The sequence below is a fragment of the Macrobrachium rosenbergii genome, chromosome 12 (genome assembly GCF_040412425.1).
Source record: "Macrobrachium rosenbergii isolate ZJJX-2024 chromosome 12, ASM4041242v1, whole genome shotgun sequence".
In the NCBI taxonomy this organism is placed as follows: Eukaryota; Metazoa; Arthropoda; class Malacostraca; order Decapoda; family Palaemonidae; genus Macrobrachium; species Macrobrachium rosenbergii.
Window position 1 is genome coordinate 115,229,782 of NC_089752.1, and position 21,721 is coordinate 115,251,502.

At 37.6% G+C, this 21,721-nt stretch overlaps 1 protein-coding gene across 33 annotated transcripts in view; it reads right to left on the reverse strand.

The window, feature by feature from the left end:
• Positions 1-21,721, reverse strand: part of Ranbp16 (Ran-binding protein 16) — a 106,121-nt gene that overhangs the window by 38,041 nt on the left and 46,359 nt on the right. For 19 of the 33 annotated variants that reach the window (XM_067112842.1, XM_067112834.1, XM_067112838.1 and 16 more), the window contains 4 exons: positions 19,312-19,417; positions 17,768-17,977; positions 15,171-15,315; positions 11,768-11,806 (listed from right to left, as the gene is read on the reverse strand). In XM_067112842.1, the coding sequence (XP_066968943.1) occupies positions 11,768-11,806; positions 15,171-15,315; positions 17,768-17,977; positions 19,312-19,417 (500 nt within the window). The remainder of the gene's footprint in view (positions 1-11,767; positions 11,807-15,170; positions 15,316-17,767; positions 17,978-19,311; positions 19,418-21,721) is intronic. The other 14 variants (XM_067112849.1, XM_067112850.1, XM_067112846.1 and 11 more) reach the window with 1 other exon arrangement.

Below are 21,721 nucleotides of genomic sequence, written 5' to 3' on the forward strand. Positions count from 1 at the left end.
TATTTTCAAAAATGAAAAACAACAAAAACAAAAAATTCAAAATAAATTGAAGTAAATCAAAAATTGTCTAACGATGACATCATTTGAAATATCAGAATCTCAAGGGTTGATATCTGCACAACTGCAAATGATGTAATCTGAATCTAAAAAGGGCTAGTACCAATTTCACTGAACATACAATACTCATGTGCACAAAGACCATTCAGCTTAGATATTGAAAATTACTTTCAATGCCAATATATCTAAATAAAGAGTTTAACTGAGATAACAACGATAACCTCCCTTGTTATTTTACAATTTTGCAAGTTCCCATAATAGCAATCCTATCACAAACAAGATCCCCAATTCAAAAATTTGTTAGTAGGGTCTTCTTATCACTCTAAAATTTTTGCATAATAGACTACATTATTGCTTCATGGGCAAGATATATTTAATTTATAATATTCAATGCTTGTAGACAGCTGGTTATCTTTAATTCATCATCATACGATTTTCAAATAATAGTTCCCTACACTGAGCTGGAGATGAAGTTCTCTCCACTCTAATCTGTCAAAAGCACTTTTTTGCCTGAGCAAGTCTTTTGAGATCAATCGATTTTCAAGATGTTGGACATCAAATCTCAGTAATTCCCTTAATACACAGTGGTTACAAATTTGGGTAGTTGGTAGTCATACTTTACAAATTCCTCCATATTATTTTTTAACTGCTCATGTTTCAGCTGCTTACTAAATTCTCAAATAAATTATCAAATTTTTGCTCTTTTTCCAATGGAATACTCTATGTACCAGTAGTTTACCTATATTCCCTCCTTCATCCACAAAGTTGCTAAAATTCTTAAATCCAGCTAATACCTGTTTTACAATCCACTGTGTGCCAAAGGTTACATAAGTCTTCTGTCTCCTCTAAGGCATGTTACAGGGTCCTCCTCATTTTCTTTCTCTTTTGTCTTCTCATACATTTTGAGCATCAAAAAATTCATGTTTCATTTATAATTTACAATACTGAGCACCTCAAGATACCAGTTATACATTTGATACACAGCACTGAATTCCCAGCTGCATCTATCCACATGTTCCACACAGTTTCCAAACAATATCCTTCTTTGCTTCCTTACTGGTCACTAAAGTCTTGAGGTATGGAATGTTAGGAAGAAAAGGAATACAGTAAACGCCCCCGTATTCGCAGGGGATGCATATCGCACCACCCCGCGAATAGCTAAATCTGCGAATACTTTAAACCCCCTCTAAAAACACTTATAACTGCCTATTTTGATGGTTTAAACACAAGAAAAACCCTCTAAAAATGCTTATACCTGAGTAAGTATTTTAATAGTTTTATGACAAAAAGTGCATGTAGTCATGAAAATGATATGAAAATACAGTAATTATTGAAAATTTCTCAATGAAAAATACCGCGAATGGGCGATTCTTCTGCGAATAATGGGTAGATATGTTCCACAGAGAAATCAGCGAATACGTGAGAAGGTGAATCGTGAGAAGCGAATAATGAGAACGCGAATACGGGGTTTACTGTATATGATGGTTGATTTTTTCTTTAAAAAGATGTGAGGTGAATATTACGCCACTTCTCCATAACACACTGGGAGGTTTTGGGTGACTAGGAAATGCAAGGCAAAACAAGGATCATGTCAGGAAGGTAAAACAGAACTGTGTGGACAAAAATGACTGTGGCAGGAGAAAAAGTTTTCACAGTAAGTATATCCTACAGGAATAAAAGCATGAAAGTTTAAGTTTCTAGTAGTCTGAATCAGAGCACTGGGGTGTATGAAATTTGAGTGATTGTAGCACTTATATGCAAAAATGATAAGGATAAAATCAAAATTTAAACATAAAGGAATGTAATGGAAAATGGGGCAGAAAAGTGGATGCAGAAAGACAGATACATTGTAATAGGGAAAGATACATGAAAATTGAAAATGAACTGAAAAACTAATGGAATGACAAAAGCATTATTCTGAAAATCTACTGAATGAAAGTAACAGATGAGAAGAGGAACTGACTAACAATGCAACATATTAAGAGGTTAGGGGAGCCATTTGGAAGATAAAAAATAGAAAAAGCTCTGGGTCCATCGGAATGTCAGGTAATTTTTCAAATGCAGCCAGGGAACCAGTCATTGATAAGTTAATTGCTGTAGAAAATAAAGGAACAACATAATGGAAGAAACGGGACCAAAGGAGTGAGGAAAATGTTACAACAAACACATGACATGGAAAGGGGTATACAGTAGAGTGAAAAGCATTAAGGAATAACATCACTGGACCACAATAGCCAAAGTACTGAAGAATGTTCTGGAGGAAGGGATGCAAAAAAACCTCTAAAAACTGACAAATGTCTGATGGACTTTGTACCAAAGAAATCCACAGGGGCATTTGCAAGTATGATGCAATTACAGAGGAAGCAATAAGCAAAAAAAAAAAGATTAACTATATTACTTTGAATTATGAGAAGAAATGTTACAGTACAAAAACAAGCAACTCAATGGAAAATATGACCACAATTTTTTTGAAAGCAGATGGTATCTGGAAGACTCAGTACCACAAGATTCATAAATACATGTCAGCATAGACTATTAAATATTTAGCATAGTAAAGGAGGAAGTTGCAATAACACAATAGAAAAGGGGACCCAAAGTAATTGTTATACATAGACAAATTGATACTCACAGTAGAATCAATAGTAAAGGTAACAACAGTTAAAAGATGTAAGTGTAACTGTATTAAGAAACTGGCAACTGGATAGAAAGAAAAGGCCTGTATCACATTACACAACAGAAACATGGGCCCTTACAAAAGAAATGGGAGGAGATTTTGAAAATGCATGACCACAAAATGTGAACATCCACTGCTGGACTGCACTGAAAAAATCTACATTAGCATGATGTATTTCAACAACACAAGTTGGTATTCTTAGCATTCACAAATTTGGCCTTGGAAAATCACACGAGGAGGTTACAAAGGATGGATGACCCAAGGCTGGAAAGTAGAGATAGATCCTAAAGTATGGTTTGGATGCAGAGAGTAGGAGTTAGTCAGATTTGTTTTTTATGCCACAAAACACGGTTCTCGTATCCAATTAATCAAATATTACCCTTCCTCTATGCAACAGAACCCAGTCATACCAATTAGTGCCAATCAAGATCCTTAGGTATGCTTGCCCTGTTCTCCTATGACTCCTCTGCTACCAGTCAGCCTTCAGTGCCCAGCATGAAACAAGGATGAATGTGGGGATGGGAGGGCACTCCCTTAAAATTTACAGATTTTTATGAAAAAGGGCAGTGAGCTCCAAGTTATATTTAAAAGGCAAACAAAGAGATGACAAAAACCTTGTGAGACTTAACCTTCAACTGATACAATTCCCCAGTGAATCAAAAACACCTTATACACCTACAAAATCCCATTAAGTAATCAAAAGGAGACCCTGTTTTTTGAGTAGAGGCTACTGATGACCCTTAAGGAGAAAAGAGGCATAACTCTTCAGTATAAAGAAAACGTGTCCTGATTGAATGCACAGGAAATAGGAGGAGGTTGTTCCAAGAGGACAAACATAACTACAGCAGTATAAAGGGATACTCCATCAATTCCAGCAATCTAAGGAGTCAGTCTTAGTGCTGAGGTACAGAGTGAGGAAAAAGTGCAACTGATGACCTGACATGAGAGTGAAAGACCTCGCCCAACTAAGCATGGAGCTTGCTGACATGCTTGGAGGCTGCCAGAGTTAGCAGAAATACCTATGAGGCTCATAGGGAGGTCTGTAAAAGCTGTGCAACTCCAAAGACAAATCCCAGCCAAGAAGTTTTACCACTGATCTGCAAACTGACTGGTAAAAATGACAAAGCAGATCCGAGATGCCATGATCATTTTCCAATCTATGCCACTGAAAGAAAACCTGTAGGAGAACAGTGCAATAACCATTAATTGGTGACGATGACAACTTCTCTACTCCCTGAAGAAACACACAAATGGTTACCTGGTTGAGAAGCAGCTCTGAGTGAAGGGGTACCCTGTTTGTTCCACCAAGCAACAAATTTGGATCACTTTCCCTGGTTAAGGTTAGGAAAGCTGACAAGGTGGTGATAGCCAATGTAACAATCTCCATAAACTATTTCTCTCATAGACAATGCTGGGTATCCTAAACACAAGAAAAAGAAAGGACTTCAAGCAACTGTGAAATTTTTGGGTAAGCAGATGCTTCAGAAGCTTGTGAAGCTGGCATGGGATCTGGGACTGTAGATGATTAGGTCCATGATATCCATGGGCCAACTCCTAATGGGGCCTGAAACTTCAACTGAACCTGGTATATAGAATCTGAAGGGATGAATGGCATAGGCATCCAGACAATCTCAACACTGCAGTGTGGTGTCCACTTGTGGCCCAACCTGAGTGATCTAACTTAAGCTGGCGCTGAGCATGTTAGCAAAATTCTGAACAGGTTCATAGACACATACCCAATCCTAGCATAGGGTTCAGCAAACATCCAAATGAAGTGAGTGCTTCAACAGAAGAATCTGGCAGTTTCTGCCAAGTGTCAGAGACCATGTTCCAAATGCCTGACCTGATGGGAACACTGATTTCTCTGTCACGGCAAAGAAATTCTGAATGAGTTCCCCTTAGTTTTGTTAAGTATCGTGGTAGTGTTGTCTAACATCATCACAATGCAATAACCTAAAAAGGATGTCACACAGGTTTACATGTCAAAGAAGACAGCCCTTAACTCCATAAGGCTGATAAGCCTCAGTCATTCTTTGGACACCCTGTGAACCCTGGCCTGAAGATCTGACTTAGCCATCAGTTGATGCATCTCTACATCAGGACTTCTGGATCTGTGGAACAAGAGAAAAACCAGACATCAGATACTATTACCATTGATGCTCCTGCAGAACCTCATCTGTGGCAAGCCTCAGTAAGGTGTCTCAAATGGTTGACATGTTCCAACAAATCACAAGGTCCGGAGGTTGGGAATGAATCATGAAATGGCAGTGGGAAGCACCACCATGTGCCTGATAGCCACTTGCCAGGACTTTGCTACAAGGGAGGAGAAACTGTGGGCACTCATGGCTGCCATCTAAAAGGCAACCACGAGATGACAAATTCTGGCCTCTGACAGGCACGTCAACTCCTGCAACATGTCAGTCTGCATGCCCAGGTACTTGGCATGAGTGTAAGGTGACAGATTGGACTCCAAGTTCAGTAACCCCAAGGACTGATGCAGCATCAAGCAAATGACCAGATGACAAGATAGCTCCTACACTGAAGCCCACAATGACCAGCCAATGAGGCAGCAATGCAAGCAAATGCCTGGATGATGCACCTAGGCTGACATCAAAGACCGAATTCTTATAAAGAACTGAGGAATTATGCAGAGGCAAAAACCAAGGGCTTTGAGTTGGAACATCTTCCTCTGCCACACACACACAGTGGAGAACCTTCTTGGATATCCAATGAATAGAAATGTGAAAGTTTTCTCTCAAGTCCATTGAGGTAAAGAACACCAGCCAGAATGATGGCATAACATAGCCATCACCTCAAATGGCTTTAGAAGTTACAATGTACACATTGCTATCAATGTTGGTGACATAAGCCATGGTTGAAACTGCATTGAAAAAATCATTGCATCCATGGCATAACAGCTGGCATACACTCTCAAAATTCAGAACTGGAGGACAAGGAGGAACATAAGTGGCAAAGACCATATATGAATGCCAATTAGTAAGCACCTCATCTTCATCATGGAGCAGGACCATTTTTGTTCCAGACAGAACCAAGATATCAGCTGAGCTCCAAGTACTAAGGCCATCCTGAGGAACTGAAGACTTTCTGCCCCAGGATGTCCAGCAGGTGAACTCCTAACCAAGACAGAACTCCTTTTATGAGAATGGGCACACAACACTGCCAATGATTGTGTTTTTGAAGGGAGGTACTGAGTTTACCCTCTCATTGTGCTCATCTTCAAAGGACAAACATGACTGCATTGGCGTCAAGAACCAAAGGATTGTGTCTGTTGTAAGCAACATTTTTTTTTTTTACTTCAGAGTTGGGAGATATGGCATTTCCCATCCAGGTGTGGTTAACTCAAAATTCTGAAGAAAATTTTGTGGTATAACACCATGGATGAAAGATAAAGACATCATAGTATCTCCTTCGAGGAGTGAGGAGGAAGGCATGTTAGCCCCAATGAGTAGCGCAATTCTACAAAGGACCAGCATCCAATACTACTATTTTATTCAAGGTTTTTCTAGTTCACAACTCCCTCTGTCCTTTTTTAATATTAAAAAAAAATATTATGGTGAATCTTCCACCATCCCTTCTTTGTACACAAAATTTTTAAATATAGTTACAAATTGAGCTGAGCGCAAGTGTTGCTCACTCCTTTTGTATGTTAGTGTTTTGTGATATAAAAAGTGATCCTTATGAAATTATCAGGCCACCAACCTAATGGCAAATAGATTTTTAACAGCTGACAGGGCTTAAGGAGCAACCCTCCAGTGTAAGGTTACAGCCAAGGAAAGGCAGCTCACAATGAAGATAGCAGCCCTCATACCAACAGAAAATTTAAGGATCCATTAAGTCAAGAAGGTCTGCAGCAGAAAGCAGGCCGGGGAGACCCTTGTATGTTGTACCCCCTTTTTTTTTATAACATTCTAACTAATACAACATTAAGACACATAATACACAAACCTAGAAAAAGATGAGATGACAGACTCTAGTAACAACCACCAACAAAAGAGGACAAGTGAGAACCCCTGCCAGTTCAACAAAATCATGCTCTCTCTAGAGTACCTGATGTAGATGCTCACTTCAGAGGGGAACCCTGTAACAACAAAGGGAATTAAGGGCATCCTTGGTGATGACCTCTGTAGCAAAGATGGAAGATACGGAAGATACACCTAAGAGCATTATCCCTGGATCCATAAAACTATCAAAGGTGCTAGTCTGGCAACTAGAAGCAGTATGGAGCACCCATCAAAGATCCAAACCCCAGATGGTTCCACAACCACTTAATTTTTGCATCATATCCTACCATATCCATCAGCTTGAGGAAGGGTACTTCAAAAATCTTGACCAATGAATCTTCACCATCTAGCTGCATTTCACAATCACCAAGATTCCACTAAAGGCTGAACAGATTGATCGAAGTTGAATATACCACACAAAAATCCCAACACCTCAGCAAAGGGTCAATCAAGGCATGCACACAGATCTTTAGTCATGGTTCCCCAAAAACTTCCACGATCACTTCACAGTCTGACAAAAAATTCTTGCCAGGCCTATCAATGAGTCATATTGTGACTTAGTTGTCTGGTTAAACTACTTAATACTCAATAATAACTATAACACATCAGGAATATAACCTGGTCCTCTAAGAGTCTGCAGTGTGCCATTAGAATTCAAGAGGACGCAACAGGCCCAAGGAGCCAGCTGAAGTCTTGCAAGGGAGCAACCCAATTCTGGGTAATCTGTATTGCCTAGCTCCAGTGTTGGGGTAAACACTCACTCTTCTACTGGGGTGATTTGTCACTTGATGCCACTACAGACATGATGATGGTAGGCTTGGCCAACTTGTGAGCCCAACAAGGGACTCACAGCAGGCCTAGCTAGTCTGGAAATAAATCACTGGATACAAGATTCATCTGGACAAAGCTATATTGTTTGGGCAGGAAATTTATGATAGCATCAAGAGAACAAGAAACTCACCTTATAGAACAGGATGGACAGCAATCACAATTTTAGAACATCAGGCCTACCAGCATGATGAGAGGGCTCAACGGCTGGCAGGGTCAAAGAGATTGTGAGTAGGCCTCACACTAAATTTCAACAAGGAAACCTCACCACTGACATTATCAAAACAAGAAGCAGGCACGGGAGAGGTGATACGAGAAAGCTGCACCTCTGCAACAGGAATGTCATTGAGCTGTACTGAAGTAGAGAACTTGCAGCAACAGAAGTCGAAGGCACTGCCAAAGGATCACTTGATACATGGGGTTACAAAGCCTTGAGAGGAGGTGGAGGTGGTAGTATGAGAGCTACAGCAGCCAACCCAGGCAACACAGGAGCAACAGGAGACACAGCAGGAAGGAAGAGCAGCAGCACAAGCAAAAGTGGCCTGCCACTCATCCATGAGAAACCTCGTGACTGCCAAAATCCACTCTGTGCTTCGAACAATCTATAAAACAGGGCTATGCTTACAGTGGTAGTGGTTGCCAATGGTTGCCCCGACAAGAATGGAGCCTCTATTTGATCCATCTTATCTACGCACAGTGTGAGCCTTGCCATTTTGGAGATAATGTTTTCTTGGTTTTACTTGGCTGCAGTTAATAATAAACCGTAACACCTGGACAGTAAAAATACTATGCTCTTACATTATAACAAATTTTTTTCTTACAGACCCACTATCATCATTTGTTTTACTTCCATGAGTAAGGAAAACCATGTCTCTTTGGACTTGAATCTCTTAAGCTCCAGACATTTCCCACTGTAAACACTCTGTCCTGCCTTCTGATGCTATTTGCACTCCCTCCTCAATACCCATGAATTGAAAAAAGAAAATGAGTTCAAGACAATTAACAGAGGGAACTAACTGTGTAATTATTGGGTCTTTACTAAAAATTGCTGGGCACTACAAAAACATGTTTGTTTCACAAAACCTCATTCATCAAATATTGTCAGAATGGTTACTCAGATGGGGAAAAGCTTTACATCAAACCACCACACATTATAAGTAAGACAGGACTCAAAAGACTCAAAAATGAGCAAGATCAAAAGTCAAGCCACTTTGATACAACGATTACCACAGTGGCATGACAAACTAGGTTTGTATCAGGTATGCATATAGAAGATTGTGAGCAAATAGGCACCATCCAGAAAAATTAGATGTGCAGACCAAAACTGCACGTGGTGATGTCTGTATTGCACCAATTCTATACAGATGTTAATGAGTTAAAGTGAGGTGAATGAAGATACTGTATCTAAATCCCCTCTAACCCCACAAATAGGGTACTAAGGTACCTAGCCCCAATATGGACAGATTTTTCCAATTACATTTTTAAGTGAGCAAGGAAGAAATCTTATTAACCTTACAAGTATGTACATAAAATTTAACCTTTGCTGCTTCCTCTTTCAAAATGGTGAAGTGGGTCCTAGAGATAACTGTCAAAGCCAGTACAGAATGGTGTATTTGGAAGTACTCTTCCTCCACTGACCTGCTTAGCACTTTTAGTGAAACTGAAAACTGAAGGAAAGTAATGAAGGACTGGGTATCAATAACACTGTTAAGTCTTTTATGACTTGCTCAACTGATTTGATCTATGATCCTACATGTTAAGATGTGCAAAAGAAACTTCACTTATGTATGCCATGAGAATCAAAACGCTGTGTATTGCAGTCATGAATTGGTTAGAAGTAGTTCTACACCAACAAGTGCAGTCTCATAAACTGTATTCAAAGACCAGATTACAAGGGGACCTCTCAGAAAATGAAATACTGTTTATAGTCTTTCCCTCACTGGCCAACTTCAACCTTACCTTGCCCTCATTTGCACCTCTCATGTACACTGAAGTCCACAGACAACCCGTAAGTAAAAATGTCACTCAAGTGGTCCTGTGTAACTAAATTTGATAAAAATAAAAGGGTCTTTGTTGTACACCATGGCCAGTTTAAGAGCTGTACAACACTGTTAATATCCACCTTTTAACAAAAGTGGGCAACCAAGAGTGGGGATACAGTATCATGCAGCTTCTTATTATACAGTAAGTCTGTGTCTTGTGAAAACAATTTTACTTAAAATTGTAACGTGATTACAAGACACTGGTACTGAAGATCAATGACAATCACAACCGTATTCAAGCCTAATCTTGCTAAAATCACCAATCCCATTCTTCAAATGAGAAAAGGTAATTTTTAGATACATACTAAGAACAAAAATCTGGATTAAAAGGATTTTGTTAACACACTACAGCACTGATCTTTGCTGATCAATATGAACACTCAAATATGAAGAGCACCCAGAAGGCAGGGTCTCCAAACAGTCCATTATATCCAGTCACCAATCCAGGCCATGAACCTCGAAAAGAACGATTTTACTTGTGCTGGTCTATGACATGTCAACAGGTTCATCTACAATTCAGCACCTATTTATGAATGAAGCAAGTTTGTGATGCTGACTAACTCTTTTTAGTCTGGAAGATGTGAGATCATAGACAGGAAGAAAACTAATGCAGATTGTCAAAAATACATGAACAAAGATACACCATGTCAGAGAAATGGCAGTTAGTAGGCAACACCAACTCTGGAGTACTTTGGAAGTTTCATTTCTACACTGACAAGAAGAGCACCAATGCAGAGACAGTCAAAAATTACAAAAACAAACAAAAAACCAAGCCAGAAAAATTGTAGTTACTTAGCAAGAAAAACTTTATAATACTTAGTGAGTTTGATCTCTACACTGACAAATTCCTACAGAGTATTACTTAATATGAAAACCTGCGCAGAACAGAATCGCATCTTGCATTACAGCAGTTCACATACACTGCATGACATCAATAAAAAAATATCATGAAATAAACCAAAACTGCAGAATTCCCCTTACACCCAGATGTGCAAACTGCTGATTTCTAATGAACTTTTCTGCTTATGGAGTACTAACAAAAATACCCTTAGCTAACACTACTGGCACAGACACAAGTTTTTAACAGATACTATTGGGGAACCAAAAAAAACCAGGTTCAATAATGAGCCAACAACGAGACATAGTACCAAAATAATCTGTAATTAAGACACTACACCAGATGAACAAGAACCTTCCAAAACTTGGCAGCACCCTGATGCTGTACAGCCTAATGGTACCCAATCTGAACTTACTTTGGGTTGGATGGTTTGAAACACTTCCAAACCAACAATTTAAGACATATATAGTTTGCCTTTGTGTGGGAACGGACCAATTGTAACCAGTTTCTTTGAGTGTCTTTTTATTTTCCATATACGTTTATTCACTCAACCCAGAAATTTTGAGGAAATTGAATTGTATACTGAACAGAAAGCAGCAAAGAAAAGGCCAAAATTGGATATCAAGCACTATGCACATACATACCAACTTCATATGTATAGACTAAAAACACCATTCCCAGGGAAAATGCAGAAAAAAACACAATTCACACTGATTTATCTTACTTTTGTAGGCATCCAAAAAAAACCACCATCCAAATTTACCGAGTCATAAATAACTCAAGTGACTAAAGTGAAAATTGCAACCATCACAAAACACAGTGTATATTTTGTTTCATTACTTTTCCATAAATTTCAATGAAGGTGGTGAAGTGCAGAGAGATATCTAGTGAAGGTATGCAAGTGCTGAATGAAGTGCACTGAAAAAATTGCTGAGCAAGATTAAAAGGAGAGAAGGAATTAGAGTAATGCCAAAGAATTAAGTTCAGGATACACCGTATGGACAAATACACTACCAGTACGACTAAAAATATACAGTAAACTACATCCTTCACTTTGACAAGTGACCAAACAAAAAAATACACCTTTATCAAGCATACATATTCTCACATTACCAAAACTTGAATCATTTCTAAGGGGGGGAAAGAGCAGAACCAAAATTAAAGTGGGACAATATTTGAAGATAAAGCAGATGGTTTATCCAAAGTGCTGAACCACCAAATTGCACCCTGTTAGTTGTAACAGCCAAAATTTACAATGATGAGAATGACACTCAATTATTATTGTAGATACAATGTTTACACTTACATTTGGTGGGCCAGACTCTTTAAGCACTCTGAATTCTCTCTGAAAAAGCAAAAAATAAATATGCTTGTTCTTATCTGTATTATAATCAAAACTACTCAAAATACCTTAACACTACAAATCTCTAGAATATTGTACTACATCATATCATCAAATAAAATGTAGTAAGCTACAGTATGAATTTAATCCTAAGGAATGGAAAAATAAATGTAATCTTGAAACCGTACATAAAATGTAACAAAAGCAAAATTTTAATTCAACATGAGTATTGTTAATGAGTAAATAAGAATGATTTTCCAGCTAATGCAAGCAACTTTACAATTAAACAAAAAACTAAGATTATTGATAAATGCATATCAACCAACTCTTAACCAACTCAAATTCCATAAAATCCTCAACTAGAACCATTGCAATAACCAGATCACAGACATATGATATAAAAGCCCAGCCTGACTAGTTCAACTTTCACAAAAGCAAGAGTGCAACAACATACCCAATACAGGCAGTCCCCGGTTTACGACGGTTCCGACTTCGACGTTCGAGTTCGGCGCTTTTCAAATATATTCATCAGAAATTATTTCCCGGCTTACGACGCATGTTCGGGGTTACTGACGCATCGTCGCCAATCCGACGGAAGAAATATGGCCCCAAAACAGCAGAATAATCATAATTTGAAGGTTTTTTTGATGTAAAACTCAATAATAATGCAGTTTACATCGTTTTCAATGCACCCAGAGCATTAAAAGTAAGGTTTTCTTATGATTTTTGACGATTTTCGGGCTTACGGCGATTTTCGGGTTACGACGCGGCGCAAGAACGGAACCCCCGTCGTAAACCGGGGACCGCCTGTACAGCTACATTTGAATTTCTGAACAAGTAAAAGCTGATAGCACTTTCCTGACAGAAATTTCTAGCAGATAGAACACAAAAAGTACTCCCCAACAACCACTAGGGAAACACCACTTTGGAAAGTTCACTAACTACATTCCAAGCTATTACATAGTACACAATACTGTTATTAAAAAATCAAAGAACCGTTAATGAGAAATTAATGATGCTGAATGATGTTTCAAACCCATGACCTTGAAATAAAGCACAGGGTACAACAAGAAATATTTCTACAGTGAGTTATACACTACAGGCATGAAAAAGATTTAGCAGATCTAGGCCCTTGGAGAATATTGTGTTAATGAAAACCATAACTGAAACACAACAAATGTAAAAGGAATGAAGAAGCCTAGCATAGCAATACCTCACCTTTTGTTAATTCATTCCAAGACTGGCAACTTAAATAAAAGCACCCTAAATCTAATGAACTTTTATAAAAGTTCTAGGCACCCTATAAAGCCCCGTAACCGATTAACGTCACTAAAACATTAAGCCGTTTGGTAGTTCGATATGTTTATAGTTTTCAATAAAATTATGGATTTGAATTGATAACGTAAACAAAAAGAAAAAATCCCGATAAAAATCGCTCTGCATTTCCCAAAAGGCCGACACCTACGTTTACATTGAAACCCAATTAATCATACAAGTATACTGCCTTTCTGAAATTTGATGGAGCTCCGTCAAACCAACTTGCAGTGATCGAGATCCAAAGGCCCTCAACATGCATGCCTAATCCTATGACGACCCAGCTAACATCCATGGATTTAACTCTTAAGTGATTTATACTCTTGTATCTCATTTCCAAACTTTAATTTTCATTGGGTACTTTTCACTACACTTACTTATTAAGTTATTCAGTACTGTTCCGCATGGGGGGGCTGGCTGAGAATGACTTCATTCAGCATTGCTGTGAGTATTCCACTTTTCTATGTTTATGGGTATTATAAAATATAGTGCTTTTCTTCATATCCAGGAAATGTTTCACTTTCTTTTTTAACAATTTTAACTTAGCATGAGACTGTCAATTCATTGTGTCCATCCTCCATAACCTAGTTTTAGTGCCAAGCCTTTACTCCCACACAAACCAGTTGCCTTCAATTCTATGCTTATGTTTAAAATGGCTATTATTAATGTTTAAGAATTACATCTTTTTATTATCTGTGTTAATCTGTTTTTGAAACTCACCGGTGGTTTGAATAAAATACTCAAGAATAGTAATTACTGTGTACAGTGTAACTGTCAAAATCAATTCTAAAATATTCTAAGATTGAAAATTTTCATAATTCCCGCAGAAAACCTGTGTACCAAAATGGCCTCCACTAACCAAAAATTAATAAATAAATAAATGCATTTAAATGTACAATGAAAAATCACAGCATATGATTTCCTGCACTGAAAGGGGAAAAGTATTATAATCAGAGAAAACTGAGAAAATTAACAAACCCTGAAATAACTATTTGTGCAGCTAAATACATGACCATACTGTTGTTCTCTTTTTAGTAATCACACATAAAACTTTACAAGTTACTGTTACGTTAGCAAATATGTTAGCAAATCTAATGCAACAATACAATGTCTTCATAAATGTATATCGTGTACTGTTCTGAAGAGAGGTCTATACAGTAATGTTACAAATACACAAATTACAATGTAGTACTGTATAGAGAGAGAGAGAGAGAGAGAGAGAGAGAGAGAGAGAGAGAGAGAGAGAGAGAGAGAGAGAGAGAGAGAGAGAGAGAGAGAGAGAGAGAGAGTAACCACATTCACACGCCTCTCATCCACTCGGTTTAAATCTGAATACGAAGTGTGTACAGTAAAAAGTTTCAAGTATTAATGTTTTTGTTTGCTTTTGGAAGCTGAATAACGTTTTTTGAGAAAATCACCAAGCTACTCAGTTGTTCACCGTTACTAGTTAAATATTTCTTGAACTGGTATTTGTTGTTGAAAGGTAACCTTTGCAAAAGTACTTCAATTTCATTCTTAAGAAATATTTTAATATCATCAAGTACTTACTCATTTCTTCTGTACATCAAAATTTGTTGAGTATAGAAGGCACTAGCCCACAGCATGCCAAGAGCCTAACCCTTGCTGATACTAAATGCCCAAAGTCAGTCGTTCCAGAAAATTTATGTACGTAATTCTTAAACAAGGCTTAAGCTAAAATTGTTTGCCAAAGCTTTTTGCTGAGGTTTTATTAACGACCATGCACCAAGAGAAAAAAAAGAATATTCCAACTATCATAGCTCCCTAACCTATCAAAAGGCAATCCTTTTATACCAAATACGTCATGCTCTTGCATCTTGACATGCTTAGCATTTAATCATTATTACAAGTACTAACAGCAGAAAGAATGATCCATGCATTGAAAACCTAAATCACACATGATAAACCTTCCAAAATGTGCAAGGAACAGGCATAAAACCAGGAAGCATTTCATGACACATCAATGTGAAGGTGCTCTTCAAAACAGAGAGCAGTATCAATGGAAACAGAAAAAGACAATAAACATTCAACTTACTGTGTGATTGTTGAGCATAAATTGCACTTCTTCAAGTTTGACAAGCTTCCGTACACTATTGTAACTGATGGACAGGTCCGAAAGTAAGGTTAATGTACGTGTTAATATTTGTTCACAGTGGCCCCAGTACTTCAAATTTGTGATGCTGGAAAAGAAATCATTCATTACAAAGGAATATAGTTAACTACAATTACTATGATATGAAAACCTTGTGAATCTAACCTTTCCTTCTATTTTCAACAGTGTTAGGTTTTAGCGAACCTTTCAAACATTTGAAACCAACTTGAGGTAATAATTTGCTTTCCATTAGAAAGTACTGTGCTTTCTTTATTGTTTAAATTTTTATCATAGCAAGATACTCAAGTAAAAGAAATTTCTACAGCTCTCCTTAAAAATAAATGTCAATTAAGTGAAAACGTTCCTTAAGTTCTCCTTCCAATATGGATAAAGAGCCAATTAACAGATAAAACAATCTAGGAAGTATCATTTATTGCAATCCACTTATCAACTACAAGAATATTACTTATTGCCTAACAGTTCTTATCCTACCAAACCCGAAGAGAAGTCTGAAAAATTTTGAAGGTCACCACTAAGCAAACATTCAGTAACATCAAAAAGAAATCTCTATTGCCAGCAGCTATGTCAAATGTAAATTTGTAACTGCTTTTGCTATTACAATCAACCTTGCATATTATGTACAACCAATTAGTATAAAATCTTTAGCCAATACAACATTCACTCCATACGATTATCAAAAATTGTTTCACTACAAACCTATTAACTATGATAAGCCCTTTGTATATGTCATAAACCTGATCTGGAGGCTTCAATTCTCTTTAAAATTAAAAAGGAATGGCAATAAGCCAGCAGTAGCTTTCATTTATTGTCTTCAAAAAGAAAAAACTAGTGACATTATACTTCAGGTCTGGTGTTACTGTTCTTTTTGGTGTCATTAAGTGCAGCTTGCTAGTTGAAAAACTAGTAGGCTAATGAAGAATTTCTTACAACTTAGTTTTTTCAGTTTCCTACATATTTAGCTTTTATTTAATACTTTTACGATTATAATGTCTAGTATGGCACAAATCTGTATCTAGTAAGTTTTACCTCCTATTTTACTCACTGCCATACTTCATTTCTAATTTTCACCGAGAATAAAAAAACAGGTTTTCATTGTGGTGGTTTGTTAATTCATTCTACTGTACCTTGTACTGACTGCTTGAGCTATGAAGCACATGGTTTCTCTCTCATGTTTACATGAATTAAGATATTATACACTTTGCATATTAACAACACACAGGCAGTCCACGGTTATCAGCTATCCGGTTTTACAGGGCTTGTCTAGCGACGACAATAACCGGATTTTCAGTGACAATAACTGGATTTTCAGCACTGATATCCACTTAACGGCACTCGTAACCAAAGACAGGCACCGATACCCACCTAACAGAGGTGCCAATCCCAGCTTACCGGCGCCGATATTTGTCAATTTTCTGCTATCGGCAATTTTCCGTTATCGTCACACCAGCTCCATGACATTTTAATTGCATATTGCAGTTCCAAAATTTATTTGCCTAACCTTACTGAAGTGCTTTGAAAGCCCTGAAAACTCTCAATACAGACCACACACTAATGAATCGTGTGTACCAATTGTGTTTCAGTGCTGACACACAGGTGGTGGTTTCATTCTGTCAAGTTTCTTCCCATTTGAAAGTTCATGAATCAAAAAGACAGATCAACTAGCTAGATCAGCAGCAACATAACTGGTTGCAAAACAATATTCTTTTACCAATAACATGGCTTTCTCATGTATTTTAAAACATTCCAAGTCTGTGGCAGCAAAAATGCTGTGCTTTAGGTTTACACAAAGTGAAAGAAGTTATTTTAACATATACCCTGAAGAATATGACGTATAGCCAAGGACATGAGAGGTTGTACAGTCTCAATCTGAAAAGGAGTCAGAGAAATTTGCTGAGACGACTGTGATCTATACTTGCTCTTCAACCTAAAGAAGCCTTTGGAGCAGAGAAGAGAAAACTGTAGAACCCCACCCTCTCCAAGTTCATCTACTTGGCAGTTCCATAACGCAACATAGATACCTCATTGCTGAGAAACAGCATTTTCACTGGATTAAAGGAATAAGATTCAAAAGTGATCTTTCAAGACTATGGGGCAGGGCCTGCATCAAGAAAAAGAAGGCAGTAACCGTCACAAATTCTCAAGGCTCCAAAGGGTGAGAGGGCATAGGAGGGGAAGACGGAAATTCCTCTTTTCTAGCTACTTCTACCTTGTGACTTTCACTGTACTGGGAGCACTTACTTAAAAGTATTGTGTATAACTAGGAGCACTTACTTAAAAGTATTCAGTGTATAACTGGGAGCACTTACTTAAAAGTATTCAGTGTATAACAATGATAATTTATCATGTAACAACATAGGTCCTACACGGCATTTTTATATTTCCAATACGCTTAAATTTTGACACCAGTTTCCCCATACCTCATTTAAGAAATTAGAACCCTAAGCAAAGCCAATCATATCCACCTATCCACCAAAAGCCCAAATTGATATTGTGTACAAAAACTAGTATATTTTACTTACATTTTTCTAACAAACACAGCCAAAACCATAGATTCATCATTAAGTCCTAAAATTTCTGACAAACGACGATAAAACTTGGATGTCTTGTGTACTTGGTCACCTACATATATTTTTCTAAACTGCTCAAAAAAAGATATGGTAGCCACTTCGAGGCGTTCACAGCCTCCTTGGGGCAGGCAGGAATCAGTGAGGTTCATTAGCTGCAGTACTCTGAAATAAAAATTAAAAGTATTTATCAATATTATTTGAAAAGGGAGTTTAAACTTTTTTACATAATTCCATTTATTTTTCTAAAACAAAATTAATATTTTATGGACCATGTTTTAAGGACATTTCATTTTAGGGGTCTATCCAATACATCAAATGATGAATGTCTACCTAAACTACCTTAAATGTGCCCCTTTAAGTCACCAGATGTAAGAGAACTTAACTTACCATCATTCTAAGTACTTTTCCCAATTTTCACTGGTTGTTTAAGCCCATAGTCTAAAAGATCATACTGTACTTCCAATCACTGAAGACTATCCTCTCTCACACACAATCTACCAAACTATATTTCTTCCTCACCTTGACCTTAACTGTTCAGTTCATGAATTGTGCATTGGCTGACCAATGAAAGAAACTTAGGCTAGAGGTTAAGATTAACATTTATACAAAGAATTATTAGAAAATCTAAGTATTCAGTAGTATTCAAAACATTCGTAATTTAATAATTATTAGACAGACAACAACTGTAATGTACAAGTGTCATGTCTAACAGCTGTACCTTTCTATGGCACATTTCCCTTGCTAGTTTTATATCACTTATTGTCTAGTTCTTCATCACAAAGTAATCACAAAGCCTAAATCTAATTTTTGCACAACTGACCGAGTCTTACACTGGCTCTAGGGATACACGGCACATTCCTTGATGTATAACACAACAATTCATAAAATAATTACAAGCACAACAAGTCCACAGTACCTCATGATCAGCCAATGTGGCCAAAACGCAAAGGACATTGATTCTCTCTATGCTCTTGTTTGTTTCATTGAATGTCATCAACTGATATTTGTTTATTTGAAACTGTCAGACATGATCAGGTCTATCATTACATAATACTTAATGGGTTTTGAAGAGTAATGGAGGAAGCTAGGAAAAATGCAAAGTCAGGGGATCTGGGAAGTGATGCATGTAACTGACGCATGTTCATAACCTGGTATAGCAACGACATACGAGGAAGTACCTTTGTTCATTAACCCAACAACCAAACGAAGATAATAATAACAAATCACCCAACAAGAGGATTTTAACAAGGCACTCTCAAATATTCAACACATCCCTTAGAAATATGTCTACTGTTTGGCAGCCATCCTTAGAGAAAAGACAGACATGGCCAGTCTTATGTTCAAATGATCAAAAGTTCCTGATTTGAAAAATGGCTTCCCATTGTTTTGAATTAAGGCGTACCACCTGCATCCCAGTTACTTAATTTGATGTGGCAGGCAAAATCATTGTTTGTTCGTCTAATACAAGTCATATACACACAAATATCACAACTTACCGACAAACCAGTTCTCCGTCCATTGCATCGTGATCATCACTAGTATTGAATGAGACACGTCCCCCGATAGCTGAGCCAATCATGTACACCAGCCACGTTAGCTGACCTAAATATAAAGAAAAACTAGAAAGTAAAGGGAAATTCTTTAAAATTACTTAAAAAGTGTACATATCTATTACTTGTTAAAAGATAATGTCACCACTCACATGTATTCCTATTATATTTTTGGAGGGGGTAATCACATTCTTCATCTCTTATACAACAGTCATTTCTACAACAGTGAAAAGAGTTCTCTGTAATTATCCTAAATTACACAGCAAAATTTCAGCTAAAAAAATTTAAATGCTTCCATTCGCATGACAGAAATAATCAGTATAGGAATCAGTGTACATGTCGGTTGTACCTATGTAACTATGTAAAGAGTTTAAAACCAATTTCTCATTTCACATACACTTTACTGGCAAATATGGGTGGGGGGAGCCAATGCACTACGTAAGTAATGATTAACAAACAAATGGCCTCTTTGCAGTTCTTACATCAAGGGCAAGTTCCACCTCAGCTGTTGTTTTGTTTCTATTTAACTGTTGGTGAGGCTGTTTGTCACACAGTCCAGCACAAACTAATTAGGGTGTCCCTTATATGAACACCATTTCTACTGATAGCCCATAAGTTCATCAATCCAACTGTTGGAGGCAATGGTTACAGATAACACTCCTGTTAAGCAATACACCCTGGAGGAAGGATTGGTTCAAAGATTAGTGTGGTTCTTAGAGAACTAAAGTAGGCTCACATTTTTCTCTCAACCAACTAAAAACTTTCCTTAAGTTCATGAACACTCCGTAAATGATAATGCGCATCCCTCAATAGCAGACAAAATCGTCTCAGGAAGAGAAGCTTGTGATCAGAGCTGCGGTGGCAGTGCGTGAGGAGATGCACAAACCAACTGGGGTTGCCCTATAAGGTCTACATATTTTTCTTGCTTACAAAGAGTGGCAAGATTTCTTGGGTAGGAGAATACTAACCCTTGACTCAAGAGAAGCACTCTTGGAATGTGGTAAGAAGAGGTGGCAAAAGAAAATGTTCCAGTTGAGTCCATCGGCTTCACCAGTGGAGTAAAACTATCTGACAAGAGCAGCAAATGCCTCATGTCTTTCCTTCTCCTCTTGCTAAACCCTTCCCACTGAGGAGAAGCACAACCACCACACTCCTCACATGGACACAGACCTTACCTCAGCAATGAGAACAAAACTTGTGTGGGCATAAAGATCTAGGCGTGAAGCAGCCACATGCTCGCCTGCAACCCTCACATCTACAGTGCTCTTGTTTCTTCGCCACTCACTCAACAGAATCACCAACGGTTATCCTTGTGACTACATTCATTCAACTGTTCAGCTATGTAGAAAAGATATACTCCATATATGCAATGGTTTGCATTCCCTTACGAACAACCACGAACACATAATCAGACATGCTCAAAAACAGGTAAAAAAAAAATCCCTGGTAAACAACAGATTGGGGGCTTTACTGTAACAAGCAACATACACTACCTTACTCCAAACTACACAGATATACCATAATTTAGGCCAAGACTAAAAGCATGAAACTGGCTGGGGCATTTGAAGACCACAAATGAGGGCTAATTTCAACTAATGGGTTTAAGGTAAAAAAAAAAATTCCTTATTTACTGCATCTTAACCCAGGCTGGAAAACAACCTACTTACTGCTTAACCCTTTCATAGCAGCATGTATCCAGTGATGGGCAATAATGGCAAAAGAGGAGTACCAGTATCTATCATATGCCTATAGTTATTTCATGCCATATTTGAATGAGTTTTGTGGAAAAATGTTCATATCACTTGAATGGGCCATAAATGACCAAGGCAACATGCACCTCAGCTCAGGATATGAGGGAAGATAGTCTGACTTGAGATTACATGGGGGAATGTACTTTTCCCCGTCCCAGTGCATCTCGTATACATTTGCCCATAAATATACTCAGGGACTGTTGCTGGTTTTAGTTCCTATGTTGTATGATAGTATGTCAGCTGTAATTGTCATTTTTGCAATGTACAAAAAAAAAAATTAGAACATGTATAATTCACTAAAAGGTACTACATCTCCCCATCCCAGTACATTCTTGTAAGTATTTGTCCATAAATATAATAAGCAATTCTCGTTGATTTTAGGTTCTTATCTTTACAGGAACATATACATCTCGCTATAATTAGCGCATTTTTATGAGTGTCTTGGAAAAGAGGCCCCCAACAGGGGTGGAAATATTTACTTTTCAACATTTTTTTTTTCTTATACCATGTGCATTTGCATATATTCTTTCCAATGATTTTTTAAAAATTGGCTGACCTTAAAGTTTCCCCAGTCTCAGGGAATTGTTAATGCATATTTAGCCAGG